This window comes from Drosophila erecta, unplaced genomic scaffold (assembly GCF_003286155.1).
Source record: "Drosophila erecta strain 14021-0224.00,06,07 unplaced genomic scaffold, DereRS2 tig00000000-arrow-pilon, whole genome shotgun sequence".
Lineage (NCBI taxonomy): Eukaryota > Metazoa > Arthropoda > Insecta > Diptera > Drosophilidae > Drosophila > Drosophila erecta.
Genome location: NW_020825194.1, coordinates 10,170,442 through 10,189,062, shown reverse-complemented (window position 1 = coordinate 10,189,062; position 18,621 = coordinate 10,170,442). Strand labels below are relative to the sequence as shown.

The 18,621-nt window shown below is 37.0% G+C and overlaps 2 protein-coding genes across 3 annotated transcripts; both read right to left on the bottom strand.

Moving 5' to 3' along the window:
• On the bottom strand, window positions 1-15,860 carry LOC6555262. 2 transcript variants are annotated; one of them, XM_026981327.1, is made up of 3 exons: window positions 15,685-15,860; window positions 12,635-13,143; window positions 1-660 (listed from the first exon to the last, which is right to left on the bottom strand). In XM_026981327.1, exon 2 carries the CDS (start codon window positions 13,130-13,132, stop codon window positions 12,635-12,637), a length of 498 nt encoding a protein of 165 aa, XP_026837128.1. In that variant the 5' UTR covers window positions 13,133-13,143; window positions 15,685-15,860; the 3' UTR covers window positions 1-660. The 2 variants fall into 2 exon arrangements, with proteins under 2 accessions (XP_026837128.1, XP_001982303.1); XM_001982267.3 differs by lacking the exon at window positions 1-660 and having other exon boundaries at window positions 12,537-13,143.
• Window positions 15,861-16,831: 971 nt separating this feature from the next.
• LOC6555261 (E3 ubiquitin-protein ligase TRIM33) lies at window positions 16,832-17,784 on the bottom strand. The gene is made up of 3 exons (XM_001982266.2): window positions 17,636-17,784; window positions 17,076-17,540; window positions 16,832-17,006 (listed from the first exon to the last, which is right to left on the bottom strand). The coding sequence occupies exons 1-3, from the start codon at window positions 17,719-17,721 to the stop codon at window positions 16,832-16,834; spliced, it is 726 nt and encodes a 241-aa protein (XP_001982302.1). The 5' UTR covers window positions 17,722-17,784.
• Window positions 17,785-18,621: the final 837 nt, after the last annotated feature.

Here is an 18,621-nt window from a genome sequence, read left to right as displayed (position 1 = left end):
GTTTTGTTGGCCAGCCTCGGCTTTATTGGCATGCAAATCCGGTTTCCAAACTTTGATTTCCAATTGAGCCGAGATGAATCTGAATCTGAATCTGAATCTGATGCTGATGGCGATGTTGAGATTGAGATTGAGATTCCGAGGTTCGCGGAGTGAGTGACACACGTTGAGGCGAGGAGCACAGGTCAGGAACACCAGAGGGAAGCCGGAGATCGGGTTTGTGGCGTCAGGAACTTAACACAAAAGAAATGCAAATCTGGCCGGGATGCTCTCGACTATGAGGCGCACGCGTTGACACACATTTGATGGGATGGATGATTCATGGAATGTGCACGGCAATTAATCCAAAGTATACGTAATAAAAATATTAATTGCACTCGCTTTGTACCACTGAACTTGGGCGCTTGTGTGTTCAGAGGTAATTAATGCGGGGCGGGGATATGTTAATTAACAGATTACAAATTGGCACATCAATCACTGCTTTTTATTGCCTCGCATTGATCTGACATTTCAAATTTTGTCACCCAGCTGTCACGTCAAGTACTGATAATCCTGCGTCGGTTCAATAACATCTCGTCACATCCCATCGGGAAAATCCCAGGCACTGCCTTTTGAAAGCTGAACCTCGGTTTCGAGATCGTATCTTAATGCAAACTGGTAGCTCTCCTCAGTCTGCACATAAAACAAAAAGAAATTAGAACACACTTTGAAGCTCTTTTAATTGGCTTTTTACGATCAATTAAGATAAGAGTCAGGAAAATCTAGTCCATGCTTGAGCTTTCAAGCGATAAGCTCGTTCACTTGATACCCAGTATTTACATTTCAAATTTAGATTTTACATTTCCAGACGAGATATGATGAGTTGAATCAACTTTTGGGATTCACTTAGCTTTATTACTTGACAAATTCTGTTGTAATATGACAAATAAATGAAAGACGCCTAATTAATGCTAATGTTTCGCGCATGAGAGAGTATTTATTATATATTTAATATATCTAATAAATCAATCTAAGTATCGATACAATTTAAAACCCAATAAAATGTTTTAAATTACACATGACTCAGTTTTAGTAGTTCCTGTTTACCTAGACTATTTTTAAATAATGTGAGTAAGCGTAGGTGAAATTTTCATTTCTATTCTTGTACATTTTATATCCATAAATGAATAATGTTAAGCGACTTCTGGGAATAAATAAAGATCCGATATAAAGCGAACTTCACCAAAAATGACGAAATCAGAGACAAATCGTTCTACATATTTTAGGCTTAGATGGGATGGTCGACGGGGTTTAACCACAGTATGTTTACAGTTGTTGGCAGACAACATCGGTGTTTTTTCCCGCAGTTCAATAATAAATTAGCGGGTTCCGATATTTTTATTTTTGGTGGGAATGTCAAGCGCACACGTTCGTGACTCTAGAAAGAGAGGGAACCGTCGGGCCAGAAAGAGACAGCAGGCCACCCCCTCGATCAAAACGAAGGCATAAATAAGTTTTAGTGTCTCGGGGAAAACCGCATTTCTCGCATTTTTTTTGGAGGATATATTTGATGCCCTCGGCAAAGTCAGAGCTCATTTAGCTTTGTTTTAAGCACTTACATTTCGATTCGTTTAATTTGCTTGCGATTTTTGTTTTGCATATGCATAATCACAACGTTTTTCGTTTGTTTTTGTTTTTAACATTTTATTTTTGCTGTTGTAGATTGGCCCGTTTTTAATTCTGTATTTTTATACCCGTTACTCGTAGAGAAAAAGGGTATACTAGATTCGTTGAAAAGTATGTGACAGGCATACCTCTACATGTTTGTAAAGCAATTCTCTAAAAATCTGCACTAAAATTTGAAAATTCATTTTTCTTAAATTTGTTGTAATTTTTTTGGTAAAAAATAATCAGTATTTGTTCGATAGCAACATAGTTGTCCAAATCTAGAATGTCATACCCCGTTGAATTTGTAACAAAATTCCCTATCGACCTGTATTCAAAAATAAAAATTATAATTTTTTGCCATTTTTCGCAAAAAAAAATATAAATTTTCCCTTATAAAAAATGCAAAAATTTGGTCAAATTCGTTTTTTTGAAAATCATAAAAATAGTGATAGGGGTAGTAAGCTATGTTTATTGGCTGTACAAAACAGCCTTCATTTTAGGTGTGCCATCTTTTTCGGCCAAGTTATGAAAAAAGTTCGATTGAAAATATCCTATTTTTTAAATGTTTATTTTGTGATTTTTTGTTAAAAAATAATCAGTGTTTGTTCGATAGCAATAAACATAGTTGTCCAAATCTAGAATGTCATACCCCGTTGAATTCGTAACAAAATTCCCTATCGACCTGTATTCAAAAATAAAAATTATAATTTTTTGCCATTTTTCGCAAATTTCGATGATGGTACCCCTTATAAAAAATGCGAAAATGTGGTCAAATTCGTTTTTTCGAAAATCATAAAAATAGTGATAGGGGTAGTAAGCTATGTTTATTGGCTGTACAAAACAGCCTTCATTTTAGATGTGCCATCTTTTTTGGCCAAGTTATGAAGAAAAGCCCGATTGAAAATATCCGATTTTTTAAATGTTTATTTTGTGGTATTTTTGGTAAAAAATAATCCGTATTTGTTCGATAGCAATAAACATAGTTGTCCAAATCTAGAATGTCATACCCCGTTGAATTCGTAACAAAATTCCCTATCGACCTGTATTCAAAAATAAAAATTATAATTTTTTGCCATTTTTCGCAAATTTTGATGATGGTACCCCTTATAAAAAATGCGAAAATGTGGTCAAATTCGTTTTTTCGAAAATCATAAAAATAGTGATAGGGGTAGTAAGCTATGTTTATTGGCTGTACAAAACAGCCTTCATTTTAGATGTGCCATCTTTTTTGGCCAAGTTATGAAGAAAAGCCCGATTGAAAATATCCGATTTTTTAAATGTTTATTTTGTGATATTTTTGGTAAAAAATAATCCGTATTTGTTCGATAGCAATAAACATAGTTGTCCAAATCTAGAATGTCATACCCCGTTGAATTCGTAACAAAATTCCCTATCGACCTGTATTCAAAAATAAAAATTATAATTTTTTGCCATTTTTCGCAAATTTTGATGATGGTACCCCTTATAAAAAATGCAAAAATTTGGTCAAATTCGTTTTTTCGAAAATCATAAAAATAGTGATAGGGGTAGTAAGCTATGTTTATTGGCTGTACAAAACAGCCTTCATTTTAGCTGTGCCATCTTTTTTGGCCAAGTTATGAAGAAAAGCCCGATTGAAAATATCCGATTTTTTAAATGTTTATTTTGTGATATTTTTGGTAAAAAATAATCCGTATTTGTTCGATAGCAATAAACATAGTTGTCCAAATCTAGAATGTCATACCCCGTTGAATTCGTAACAAAATTCCCTATCGACCTGTATTCAAAAATAAACATTATAATTTTTTGCCATTTTTCGCAAATTTTGATGATGGTACCCCTTATAAAAAATGCGAAAATGTGGTCAAATTCGTTTTTTTCGAAAATCATAAAAATAGTGATAGGGGTAGTAAGCTATGTTTATTGGCTGTACAAAACAGCCTTCATTTTAGATGTGCCATCTTTTTTGGCCAAGTTATGAAGAAAAGCCCGATTGAAAATATCCGATTTTTTAAATGTTTATTTTGTGATATTTTTGGTAAAAAATAATCCGTATTTGTTCGATAGCAATAAACATAGTTGTCCAAATCTAGAATGTCATACCCCGTTGAATTCGTAACAAAATTCCCTATCGACCTGTATTCAAAAATAAAAATTATAATTTTTTGCCATTTTTCGCAAATTTCGATGATGGTACCCCTTATAAAAAATGCGAAAATGTGGTCAAATTCGTTTTTTCGAAAATCATAAAAATAGTGATAGGGGTAGTAAGCTATGTTTATTGGCTGTACAAAACAGCCTTCATTTTAGCTGTGCCATCTTTTTTGGCCAAGTTATGAAGAAAAGCCCGATTGAAAATATCCGATTTTTTAAATGTTTATTTTGTGATATTTTTGGTAAAAAATAATCCGTATTTGTTCGATAGCAATAAACATAGTTGTCCAAATCTAGAATGTCATACCCCGTTGAATTCGTAACAAAATTCCCTATCGACCTGTATTCAAAAATAAAAATTATATTTTTTTTGTCATTTTTCGCAAATTTTGATGATGGTACCCCTTATAAAAAATGCAAAAATTTGGTCAAATTCGTTTTTTCGAAAATCATAAAAATAGTGATAGGGGTAGTGAGCTATGTTTATTGGCTGTACAAAACAGCCTTCATTTTAGCTGTGCCATCTTTTTTGGCCAAGTTATGAAGAAAAGCCCGATTGAAAATATCCGATTTTTTAAATGTTTATTTTGTGATATTTTTGGTAAAAAATAATCCGTATTTGTTCGATAGCAATAAACATAGTTGTCCAAATCTAGAATGTCATACCCCGTTGAATTCGTAACAAAATTCCCTATCGACCTGTATTCAAAAATAAAAATTATAATTTTTTGCCATTTTTCGCAGATTTTGATGATGGTACCCCTTATAAAAAATGCAAAAATTTGGTCAAATTCGTTTTTTCGAAAATCATAAAAATAGTGATAGGGGTAGTAAGCTATGTTTATTGGCTGTACAAAACAGCCTTCATTTTAGCTGTGCCATCTTTTTTGGCCAAGTTATGAAGAAAAGCCCGATTGAAAATATCCGATTTTTTAAATGTTTATTTTATGATATTTTTGGTAAAAAATAATCCGTATTTGTTCGATAGCAATAAACATAGTTGTCCACATCTAGAATGTCATACCCCGTTGAATTCGTAACAAAATTCCCTATCGACCTGTATTCAAAAATAAACATTATAATTTTTTGCCATTTTTCGCAAATTTTGATGATGGTACCCCTTATAAAAAATGCGAAAATGTGGTCAAATTCGTTTTTTCGAAAATCATAAAAATAGTGATAGGGGTAGTAAGCTATGTTTATTGGCTGTACAAAACAGCCTTCATTTTAGATGTGCCATCTTTTTTGGCCAAGTTATGAAGAAAAGCCCGATTGAAAATATCCGATTTTTTAAATGTTTATTTTGTGATATTTTTGGTAAAAAATAATCCGTATTTGTTCGATAGCAATAAACATAGTTGTCCAAATCTAGAATGTCATACCCCGTTGAATTCGTAACAAAATTCCCTATCGACCTGTATTCAAAAATAAAAATTATAATTTTTTGCCATTTTTCGCAAATTTCGATGATGGTACCCCTTATAAAAAATGCGAAAATGTGGTCAAATTCGTTTTTTCGAAAATCATAAAAATAGTGATAGGGGTAGTAAGCTATGTTTATTGGCTGTACAAAACAGCCTTCATTTTAGCTGTGCCATCTTTTTTGGCCAAGTTATGAAGAAAAGCCCGATTGAAAATATCCGATTTTTTAAATGTTTATTTTGTGATATTTTTGGTAAAAAATAATCCGTATTTGTTCGATAGCAATAAACATAGTTGTCCAAATCTAGAATGTCATACCCCGTTGAATTCGTAACAAAATTCCCTATCGACCTGTATTCAAAAATAAAAATTATATTTTTTTTGTCATTTTTCGCAAATTTTGATGATGGTACCCCTTATAAAAAATGCAAAAATTTGGTCAAATTCGTTTTTTCGAAAATCATAAAAATAGTGATAGGGGTAGTGAGCTATGTTTATTGGCTGTACAAAACAGCCTTCATTTTAGCTGTGCCATCTTTTTTGGCCAAGTTATGAAGAAAAGCCCGATTGAAAATATCCGATTTTTTAAATGTTTATTTTGTGATATTTTTGGTAAAAAATAATCCGTATTTGTTCGATAGCAATAAACATAGTTGTCCAAATCTAGAATGTCATACCCCGTTGAATTCGTAACAAAATTCCCTATCGACCTGTATTCAAAAATAAAAATTATAATTTTTTGCCATTTTTCGCAGATTTTGATGATGGTACCCCTTATAAAAAATGCAAAAATTTGGTCAAATTCGTTTTTTCGAAAATCATAAAAATAGTGATAGGGGTAGTAAGCTATGTTTATTGGCTGTACAAAACAGCCTTCATTTTAGCTGTGCCATCTTTTTTGGCCAAGTTATGAAGAAAAGCCCGATTGAAAATATCCGATTTTTTAAATGTTTATTTTATGATATTTTTGGTAAAAAATAATCCGTATTTGTTCGATAGCAATAAACATAGTTGTCCAAATCTAGAATGTCATACCCCGTTGAATTCGTAACAAAATTCCCTATCGACCTGTATTCAAAAATAAACATTATAATTTTTTGCCATTTTTCGCAAATTTTGATGATGGTACCCCTTATAAAAAATGCGAAAATGTGGTCAAATTCGTTTTTTCGAAAATCATAAAAATAGTGATAGGGGTAGTAAGCTATGTTTATTGGCTGTACAAAACAGCCTTCATTTTAGATGTGCCATCTTTTTTGGCCAAGTTATGAAGAAAAGCCCGATTGAAAATATCCGATTTTTTAAATGTTTATTTTGTGATATTTTTGGTAAAAAATAATCCGTATTTGTTCGATAGCAATAAACATAGTTGTCCAAATCTAGAATGTCATACCCCGTTGAATTCGTAACAAAATTCCCTATCGACCTGTATTCAAAAATAAAAATTATAATTTTTTGCCATTTTTCGCAAATTTTGATGATGGTACCCCTTATAAAAAATGCAAAAATTTGGTCAAATTCGTTTTTTCGAAAATCATAAAAATAGTGATAGGGGTAGTAAGCTATGTTTATTGGCTGTACAAAACAGCCTTCATTTTAGCTGTGCCATCTTTTTTGGCCAAGTTATGAAGAAAAGCCCGATTGAAAATATCCGATTTTTTAAATGTTTATTTTGTGATATTTTTGGTAAAAAATAATCCGTATTTGTTCGATAGCAATAAACATAGTTGTCCAAATCTAGAATGTCATACCCCGTTGAATTCGTAACAAAATTCCCTATCGACCTGTATTCAAAAATAAAAATTATAATTTTTTGCCATTTTTCGCAAATTTTGATGATGGTACCCCTTATAAAAAATGCAAAAATTTGGTCAAATTCGTTTTTTCGAAAATCATAAAAATAGTGATAGGGGTAGTAAGCTATGTTTATTGGCTGTACAAAACAGCCTTCATTTTAGATGTGCCATCTTTTTTGGCCAAGTTATGAAGAAAAGCCCGATTGAAAATATCCGATTTTTTAAATGTTTATTTTGTGATATTTTTGGTAAAAAATAATCAGTATTTGTTCGATAGCAATAAACATAGTTGTCCAAATCTAGAATGTCATACCCCGTTGAATTCGTAACAAAATTCCCTATCGACCTGTATTCAAAAATAAAAATTATAATTTTTTGCCATTTTTCGCAGATTTTGATGATGGTACCCCTTATAAAAAAATGCAAAAATTTGGTCAAATTCGTTTTTTCGAAAATCATAAAAATAGTGATAGGGGTAGTAAGCTATGTTTATTGGCTGTACAAAACAGCCTTCATTTTAGCTGTGCCATCTTTTTTGGCCAAGTTATGAAGAAAAGCCCGATTGAAAATATCCGATTTTTTAAATGTTTATTTTGTGATATTTTTGGTAAAAAATAATCCGTATTTGTTCGATAGCAATAAACATAGTTGTCCAAATCTAGAATGTCATACCCCGTTGAATTCGTAACAAAATTCCCTATCGACCTGTATTCAAAAATAAAAATTATAATTTTTTGCCATTTTTCGCAAATTTTGATGATGGTACCCCTTATAAAAAATGCAAAAATTTGGTCAAATTCGTTTTTTCGAAAATCATAAAAATAGTGATAGGGGTAGTGAGCTATGTTTATTGGCTGTACAAAACAGCCTTCATTTTAGCTGTGCCATCTTTTTTGGCCAAGTTATGAAGAAAAGCCCGATTGAAAATATCCGATTTTTTAAATGTTTATTTTGTGATATTTTTGGTAAAAAATAATCCGTATTTGTTCGATAGCAATAAACATAGTTGTCCAAATCTAGAATGTCATACCCCGTTGAATTCGTAACAAAATTCCCTATCGACCTGTATTCAAAAATAAAAATTATAATTTTTTGCCATTTTTCGCAGATTTTGATGATGGTACCCTTTATAAAAAATGCAAAAATTTGGTCAAATTCGTTTTTTCGAAAATCATAAAAATAGTGATAGGGGTAGTAAGCTATGTTTATTGGCTGTACAAAACAGCCTTCATTTTAGATGTGCCATCTTTTTTGGCCAAGTTATGAAGAAAAGCCCGATTGAAAATATCCGATTTTTTAAATGTTTATTTTGTGATATTTTTGGTAAAAAATAATCCGTATTTGTTCGATAGCAATAAACATAGTTGTCCAAATCTAGAATGTCATACCCCGTTGAATTCGTAACAAAATTCCCTATCGACCTGTATTCAAAAATAAAAATTATAATTTTTTGCCATTTTTCGCAAATTTTGATGATGGTACCCCTTATAAAAAATGCAAAAATTTGGTCAAATTCGTTTTTTCGAAAATCATAAAAATAGTGATAGGGGTAGTAAGCTATGTTTATTGGCTGTACAAAACAGCCTTCATTTTAGCTGTGCCATCTTTTTTGGCCAAGTTATGAAGAAAAGCCCGATTGAAAATATCCGATTTTTTAAATGTTTATTTTGTGATATTTTTGGTAAAAAATAATCCGTATTTGTTCGATAGCAATAAACATAGTTGTCCAAATCTAGAATGTCATACCCCGTTGAATTCGTAACAAAATTCCCTATCGACCTGTATTCAAAAATAAAAATTATAATTTTTTGCCATTTTTCGCAAATTTTGATGATGGTACCCCTTATAAAAAATGCAAAAATTTGGTCAAATTCGTTTTTTCGAAAATCATAAAAATAGTGATAGGGGTAGTAAGCTATGTTTATTGGCTGTACAAAACAGCCTTCATTTTAGATGTGCCATCTTTTTTGGCCAAGTTATGAAGAAAAGCCCGATTGAAAATATCCGATTTTTTAAATGTTTATTTTGTGATATTTTTGGTAAAAAATAATCCGTATTTGTTCGATAGCAATAAACATAGTTGTCCAAATCTAGAATGTCATACCCCGTTGAATTCGTAACAAAATTCCCTATCGACCTGTATTCAAAAATAAACATTATAATTTTTTGCCATTTTTCGCAAATTTTGATGATGGTACCCCTTATAAAAAATGCAAAAATTTGGTCAAATTCGTTTTTTCGAAAATCATAAAAATAGTGATAGGGGTAGTAAGCTATGTTTATTGGCTGTACAAAACAGCCTTCATTTTAGCTGTGCCATCTTTTTTGGCCAAGTTATGAAGAAAAGCCCGATTGAAAATATCCGATTTTTTAAATGTTTATTTTGTGATATTTTTGGTAAAAAATAATCCGTATTTGTTCGATAGCAATAAACATAGTTGTCCAAATCTAGAATGTCATACCCCGTTGAATTCGTAACAAAATTCCCTATCGACCTGTATTCAAAAATAAAAATTATAATTTTTTGCCATTTTTCGCAAATTTTGATGATGGTACCCCTTATAAAAAATGCAAAAATTTGGTCAAATTCGTTTTTTCGAAAATCATAAAAATAGTGATAGGGGTAGTAAGCTATGTTTATTGGCTGTACAAAACAGCCTTCATTTTAGATGTGCCATCTTTTTTGGCCAAGTTATGAAAAAAAGCCCGATTGAAAATATCCGATTTTTTAAATGTTTATTTTGTGATATTTTTGGTAAAAAATAATCCGTATTTGTTCGATAGCAATAAACATAGTTGTCCAAATCTAGAATGTCATACCCCGTTGAATTCGTAACAAAATTCCCTATCGACCTGTATTCAAAAATAAACATTATAATTTTTTGCCATTTTTCGCAAATTTTGATGATGGTACCCCTTATAAAAAATGCGAAAATGTGGTCAAATTCGTTTTTTCGAAAATCATAAAAATAGTGATAGGGGTAGTAAGCTATGTTTATTGGCTGTACAAGACAGCCTTCATTTTAGATGTGCCATCTTTTTTGGCCAAGTTATGAAGAAAAGCCCGATTGAAAATATCCGATTTTTTAAATGTTTATTTTGTGATATTTTTGGTAAAAAATAATCCGTATTTGTTCGATAGCAATAAACATAGTTGTCCAAATCTAGAATGTCATACCCCGTTGAATTCGTAACAAAATTCCCTATCGACCTGTATTCAAAAATAAAAATTATAATTTTTTGCCATTTTTCGCAAATTTTGATGATGGTACCCCTTATAAAAAATGCAAAAATTTGGTCAAATTCGTTTTTTCGAAAATCATAAAAATAGTGATAGGGGTAGTGAGCTATGTTTATTGGCTGTACAAAACAGCCTTCATTTTAGCTGTGCCATCTTTTTTGGCCAAGTTATAAAGAAAAGCCCGATTGAAAATATCCGATTTTTTAAATGTTTATTTTGTGATATTTTTGGTAAAAAATAATCCGTATTTGTTCGATAGCAATAAACATAGTTGTCCAAATCTAGAATGTCATACCCCGTTGAATTCGTAACAAAATTCCCTATCGACCTGTATTCAAAAATAAACATTATAATTTTTTGCCATTTTTCGCAAATTTTGATGATGGTACCCCTTATAAAAAATGCGAAAATGTGGTCAAATTCGTTTTTTCGAAAATCATAAAAATAGTGATAGGGGTAGTAAGCTATGTTTATTGGCTGTACAAAACAGCCTTCATTATAGATGTGCCATCTTTTTTGGCCAAGTTATTAAGAAAAGCCCGATTGAAAATATCCGATTTTTTAAATGTTTATTTTGTGATATTTTTGGTAAAAAATAATCCGTATTTGTTCGATAGCAATAAACATAGTTGTCCAAATCTAGAATGTCATACCCCGTTGAATTCGTAACAAAATTCCCTATCGACCTGTATTCAAAAATAAAAATTATAATTTTTTGCCATTTTTCGCAAATTTTGATGATGGTACCCCTTATAAAAAATGCAAAAATTTGGTCAAATTCGTTTTTTCGAAAATCATAAAAATAGTAATAGGGGTAGTAAGCTATGTTTATTGGCTGTACAAAACAGCCTTCATTTTAGCTGTGCCATCTTTTTTGGCCAAGTTATGAAGAAAAGCCCGATTGAAAATATCCGATTTTTTAAATGTTTATTTTGTGATATTTTTGGTAAAAAATAATCCGTCTTTGTTCGATAGCAATAAACATAGTTGTCCAAATCTAGAATGTCATACCCCTTTGAATTTGTAACAAAATTCCCTGTCGACCTGTATTCAAAAATAAAAATTATAATTTTTTGCCATTTTTCGCAAATTTTGATGATGGTACCCCTTATAAAAAATGCGAAAATGTGGTCAAATTCGTTTTTTCGAAAATCATAAAAATAGTGATAGGGGTAGTAAGCTATGTTTATTGGCTGTACAAAACAGCCTTCATTTTAGATGTGCCATCTTTTTTGGCCAAGTTATGAAGAAAAGCCCGATTGAAAATATCCGATTTTTTAAATGTTTATTTTGTGATTTTTTGGTAAAAAATAATCAGTGTTTGTTCGATAGCAATAAACATAGTTGTCCAAATCTAGAATGTCATACAAATTAGTTTTTTTTAATATTATTATTTTTTTTTTATAATTTTAAAATTTCTCGTTTGCACTTCCACTAGCCGAGTAACGGGTATCTGATAGTCGGGGAACTCGACTATAGCATTCTATCTTGTTATTTTTTGTTTTGCCATTTTGTGCCCATGTTTTGGAGATCAAAGACATGTTTTCAAGCGGCAAAGAAAACATTGAAATTTTTTTTTGTTTAAAATTATATGCAAAACATTTTGTTGGGAATTTGCGTCAGAGTCTGAATCGAATAGTATACTTTTGCTCGAGCCCAGAATAAAATTTATGTTATCCGAGCCCGGATTCCAGCCGTGGGCCTTTTGAGGGGCGGCCTCTGTTTGCGCTTAACTATTTGCCAAAAGCACACGCCACAACGCCGATCGAGTTGGAAGCCTCAAAGCAACGTGCCCCGGAATACAACCACAAAATTACTTACTCGCCAGACACGCCCTGTTGTTGCCCTCCTTCCACCGCCCCCAAAAACCTAAGGATTCTACGCCGCCTCTGCGGTTTCCTAGACAAACGTTGCCTGCCCCAGACTCCTAACTCAATCCCAGTCCCAACTGGCCAACCGAACCAAACCCAACCCGACCAAACCCAACCAATCCAAACAGCCAAGTGTCGCCTGGGGCAGCGCATCATTATCGATGCAGGCAGCGGCGAATGCAAATCGCATTAAATCTAATATGCAACTCGACCGCAACAAACTGTGCACATCATTTACCATCTACCCAACCGCCCACCACCCCAGCAACCCGCCATCCATAAACATCCCGTTCTGCACCACCCACAATCCAATCACCAGCATTTGGTCAGCTGGAAACCTCAGACAGACTTGAACTTTGGGTTCATTGTTTTCCTGTTAATTTGCAGCTGAAGTCACAGTGGCCGATAAATAATCACCGCTCGCAATAATTGCAGGCACCTTGAAGAAATTTGTATTAGGAGTTAACTTTCATATATCTGTATATACTTAGAAACGGAAGACAGTTTCGGTCATTTTTCAGCTATACCTAATGCAAACGATATATAAGTCGTGGCCGACGATGGGGTCGACCGCTGAAAAGTTCTTGGACATCTGCGATCGAAGATTTGATGAAGGACATGGCCATCTGGCCGTACATATACCACGCCCGATAAGGACACTGGTCGAAGCGGATCAGCGCCTGCTGTACCACTATTCCATTGGCCAGGACATTGGCCACCAGCACCACGACATACAAGCATGCCACGCCCGTGATCATCAGCTTCTTGGAGGAGGGATTCTCACAGCGCTCGTTCCACTTGGAAAGGGCAAACACTGTAACGGCACTGAGTGGTGCCGCGGCCACGGCCATGTAGGAATCAAACCGGTAGCTCAGCACCATTACCGCCGAGTGCTTGACCTGCAGGAAGAACGAGTCCACGAATATGCTGAAGTTCATCTGGGGACGCACCAGAGCGGCCAGGAGCAGCACGTACAGGCCCAAAAACGCAGCTCCTTGGCGGATGCTCACTTCAACAGGGAGCATTTCAAATCAATCTGAGGGAAAGCAATATAAATAATACGTAACTCTACAAGCAAGCATATACTGGAAGCAAGATTCATAAAACTAATGGCGATGAAATCATTCAAATATTTTTCAAAACCAACTTTCCACGCCCCCTTGTAATTACAACACGACATGAAGGCAATCTTTCAGTCCGATCTTGCCAAACTCCAGCCAACCCGCTTCTTTGGGCCTGGCTAGGCGGATGGAGGCTCGTTTGCCTACCCAATACCCTAATTAGGAACCCCTTCCCTTCAGCGAGTGTTCAGACCAGGCCGACCATCCATCAACCCAAATAGACTTCATTTAACTGCAGTTCATCAGCCCTCGCACACGAGTGTTGCACGTTCCGCAGTGTTTGTTTTCGGCGACTCATCGAAGCCTTTGCAATTACTTAACACATTCGAAATGTCATCACAAATGCACCGGGAATCGCGAAAAGCGAGACACTCGGACTGGCAGAGAAGTGGACTGCAGTTATAACCTCATAATATGGGTCATTAGTGCAGGCAGTACAAGTGCCACGCCCATTAATTACTTCAATTTCCATCGATACCGCTGAGTCTTCACACTTTGCAAAGGCCAGAAAAGTGGGAAAACACAAGTGAATAAAGCAGAGAAAGAAAGCGGGAAAAGCGAAAAAGTCAATGGAGGCAAAAACAAGCATTAAGCATAATTAATTGTGCATTTTCCATGCTGGCGAGCTGAAGTGGAAAATTAACTGACATGGAAAATGGGAAAATTAAAAATGCCAATAGGGAAAATTGAAAGCAGCGCAATCTTGGCGACAGCGTCAATAAATCAATGCAAATACCCTAACAATGCCGGCTAATTGCGAAATGATTAAGCGAAAGTGGCCGAATCAAAATTCAAAATTTATTTTCACGCGCCTGTATGTGTGCCTGTGAGTGTGTGCGTGTGTGCGTGTGTGTTTTTGAGTGGGGAATCAGGGGGGTGCTTATGGAGGTGGGGCGAAGTTGGGTGACATTGTGGACCACCCGTTGACAGCTATAAATCAGCAGGTGTAATGAGTCAAAGTTATCGTTATGCATGGATCATTAATCACACACGCATAGCAAATTAAGAGTACATTATTCCATTGCAGCACATACACAAACACACACACACCCTCTCTTCGGTGGTGCTCCATGTGTGAGTGAACTATAGTGCTGCATACTTTCAGGCAGTTCAGTTGACCATTTTGGAAAGTGGGTCCTAAGGTTTGGGGTTGTGCTTGAGTATTGCAGAGTGTGGATTTGCGCTGACTCGTACATCTATCAAAAGCATATTAGGATTAAGATGATCAATGGTATATCTGCAACATGTAATTGATGGATATCTTCAATGAGGCATGTATGCAACAATCACGAGGAGGACTATTAGCACCTTGAGATGAAAGTTAATGCTCTTAGCTACAGCCTTTCAGTGATGGCAAGAGGGCTGACTCAGAGATGCTCGTGCAGTCGCGATGCCCAAAAGTAGCTTTTGTTTGTTTTTAGCACCAGAACTTGGAACATTCTGGCAGCATCTCTCTATTTACCCACTCGCTAATTGTGAATGCCAATCAGGACAGTGCCAGGACCCAGCTGACAAGACAAAGCCAACTGTCTCCGAGCTGCGCTGAGTGCTGGGGCACTGGCATTGGGCTTGGGTATGGCACTGGGATTGGGGATAGGTTGTCTGGAGCTGCAAATGGGCCGAAAAGCTGGAGAGCTGGTGGAGTTCAGCTGTCTGATTGCTCCAATTGCCAGGCGACCGGGCACGCACGGCTGCCTCATACAAACTTGCAACTAAACAGGACTCCGCTACAGGACTACAGGACTACAGGACTCGCTCGGCGGCAGCAGCAACAACAATCGCTTCTGTCAACGCACAAAAGACAGCGCTGACGTAACGAAACGGTTAATTTAGAGTACGACAACGACAACGACGACGACAACAAGCGAAGGCAGTTCAAAAGCCGTCAGCGCGAGATGAGATGAGGTTGCAGATGGGCACAAAGAGAACTGCACGGAGCAGGAGCAGCACCATCGGCACTGGAAAAAATGAAGTGCGACAAAGTTGCAACCACCCCGAAACAAAGTATCTACTGTTCTCGCTAAAGAAACAGGAACTGGAGTACTGAAACCCACTGAACGCGGGCATTCCAACTGGGTATTTTCTTGTTTTTGAAGTTTCTTCCAGTGTAACAGCAGCAACAACAGCAGCATCAGCTTTGTGCCATTTGCATAGGGGCGTGTACGTAGTCCGGGATCTGCAATTACAAAGCACCAGCTCGAGATTGGAATGAAGGCTGGGTTGGAATGGGATGCTATAGGATGGGATGGGGTGAGATTTCACAGGAAACGGGGTTCGAGACTCTAGTCATATAAAACATTTTTTAGTGCGCTCATGCCGGCGAATGTTTAGAATTTAATTAGCCACGCTCCCTGATTATGCGCGCACGAAATTAGAGCCTTCGAATGGAGCCCTATAAAATGTGTACCGAAGTGCCGATGACAACAAAGGAGTCATCCTCATGTCATTATACTCACATCTGCAAGACGTCAGAGAGTCGGAGTCACAGCCACAACCACATCCAATCCAATTTCAGTTTTGAGTGCCAGGACGTACTGCGAACTTAAGATTTGGAACACTTACTTTGTAATTACCAAATACACATTTTTAAACTAGATATGCTGAGAATAATTTTCGACTTCTACCGAAAAGATTGCTGGAAAGTGAAACTTTTACTGATAATACTTGTCTATTTAGCTATTTTACAGGCTTAGTTATACCCCTGAAGAGACCACTCTGGTTGCTTGGATACCAAAGATCCTCTCGATTACAGACCTGCTTCTGGCCCACCCCCCAACTATTCCGGTCATCAACTCCTTGCGGCCAATGCAAATGCAGCAGCTGCCTGCTCCGTTGACAGGACAAACAATGGGCGACACTTCAGCACTTTCATTTTCCCGCTCAAACACTTGCGAAAAACACTCCGCCGCAGACTCAACGCTCCGCCACACATACAGTTTGCGGATTTTTATTTATTATTTTGCTTCTTTTCTGCGGTGGTGCTGGTGGTGTCGGTGGTGTCGGTGGTGCAGTGCACTCACACAGACGCACAACAATTTGCGAGTCGCACTCAACGTGAAGTGTTTTGTGCGGTTTTTTCGTGTTGCATGTTTTATGTTCGTGTTCGTGTGTACGTGCACATATATTTTTAGAAATTGTTTTTAGTTGCATGTTTTACTTTTATGCTGAGTTCGGTGACAGCTCGAAACGAGTCCTGGTGGGCGAAGGATCTGGTAGGCCGTTGCAGCCACTATGACAGCTAAGTCACATACGCATTGTTCGGGATGTTTCTGGGCTGCAGAGGGTGACAACCAAATCGGGTTTGGATTAGATAGAAATGGTATGGAAAAGTTAGTTCAACATTATTAGGACTTCCGTGGTGCATGTTTATTTAGGGATTTCCAATATCCTCGAATTTTATAAAGTTATTATTAAAAAAGGGGGTTCACATTTTTCGCAGTTACTGACACAGCTGCCGCTGTCATATGGAGGAAAATTGAGTGCACACACACATATGCACGGCCACCAATACACCCATGCGATCGGCCGCCCCAAAAGTATGCAACACTTGCCCGACTCTCTATGCGCATCTTTATTAATTATGCCAGCGATTTAATTAAAAACTTAACCAGCTGTCGCCTTGAGCGCCGTGGCACTGAGCAAGGGGATCGTCTCCTGGCCACCCGAAGGAGGAGTGGGCGGACACAGCGCAGGAGGCGTGGCAGCAGCGGCAATTTCCGATGGATTGCTGCTGAGTTGGCAACTTGCTGGCGCTGCAGTTGCCGCAGATGGGGATGGGCTAATTAAAATGCATTGTTTAATGCAAATAATGGATTATATAAGTTGGTAGTTTTCAGTGTTTACTTACGGCGGGTGGCTCTCGACTCGTGGCGCCCAAACGGCTGCAGCTGCGGCTGGCGGCGCCTTAACGACTTTTGGCCCGACTCCTCCATATTGTTGTGCCGTCTGAATTGGCTTTGGCTGGAGGCGCAGTTGCTGGCCTGGTTGTTCAGGTTGCACATTGACGCCATTGAACCCGGCCAATATTTGAGGTGGTTGACCCGCGGCGTTTTCATAAACAAAAAAGTGTTGCCCCTGTTCTTGTTGCGGTTGATTTGTGGCTCGTTGTAGCTGCTGTTTTGGTTGCTGTTGCTGGTAGTGATGCTGCTGCTGTGGCTGCCGCCAATTTGGCACAGTTTGGCCCAGTAACTCGTGCAACAATGGCGCCAACGCTTCGCTGCCCGTGATTTGTTGCAGATGCTGCAGGAGCGCGGCTTCCTCGACGCTCTGTCCCTCCGCCCGATTGATGCTCAGGATGCCGGTGTTGTGGTGCCTGTAAGCAAATAGTTTGCTCAATAGATTGACCCGCTAACCACCACCCACCCACTCACTGGGCGAAATTCGTTGCAGCACATCCACACGACCTACTTTGTCAGCGGCTGTGCAAATATTTGCGAACCAACTCCCGAACAAACCAGCGGCAAGTGGAGCACAACCAGCCAATTTGGATACATATTTAAAGACTTATTAGTGCCAGAGACCTTCCAGTCGCAGCCCTCAGCGAGAACTAACTCCGGCTAACTAACTTCACACATCAAATATTCTCCGATGCCATGGATTCTCATTGGGAGATGCTTGCCTTTGCCTTTGCTTGGCATTCGATTAGGTTTCTTGTTTTCGGGCATTAATTATTTTGGGGCTAATTATACATGCACATTAATATGCAAATATTATGAAGTGTGAACATTTTGATGTGCCCCATTGGTTTCGGTATGATAATTACCAGCTCGGCCTTACAGATCCAACTGGGGGCACGGCAGCGATTCGATTCGATAGGGTGGATTCCAATTAGCCGGCTACAAAAAATGACTAGCTAATTGGCCCAATCAAATAGTATAAAAAAACTAATGATAACTAATGAGTAAATTCAGAAAAATTATGTTGGTTATAGTACTTTTATTCCGCTGAATAAGTTACTTCTTATTTGTCAGAAGATTACCTAAATTTTGCACAGACTTCTTTAATAAGAATTATGTTTTATATTATAAGCATCCTTTCAGCTTGTGTTAATGCCCCCATAAGTTATATGATGATGTATTCTCAACGAAGAGAGCTCTTAAGCTCAATCCATAAAACTGCGAATCTCAAACTGTTGCATTAACATACGAGCCATGTCAAAGAGCTGGCTATAAATCCGAGCTAAAATGTCAACCGTCTGGCAGTGACTGCCAAACTGTAAAGTGGCCCTTGGCTTCAGCTTCCATTTTCCGCTCTCCGTGGATCCGTAGATGTGTGGCAAAATGTTTTTCCATTAAATTACAATTCCCCTTCTCGGAAACTCCCCTCCCCTCCCCCCCTCATCATCGGCGCCCTTCGTCGGCCAGCAAAGTCATGAAATTTAGTGTTGGCGGCAT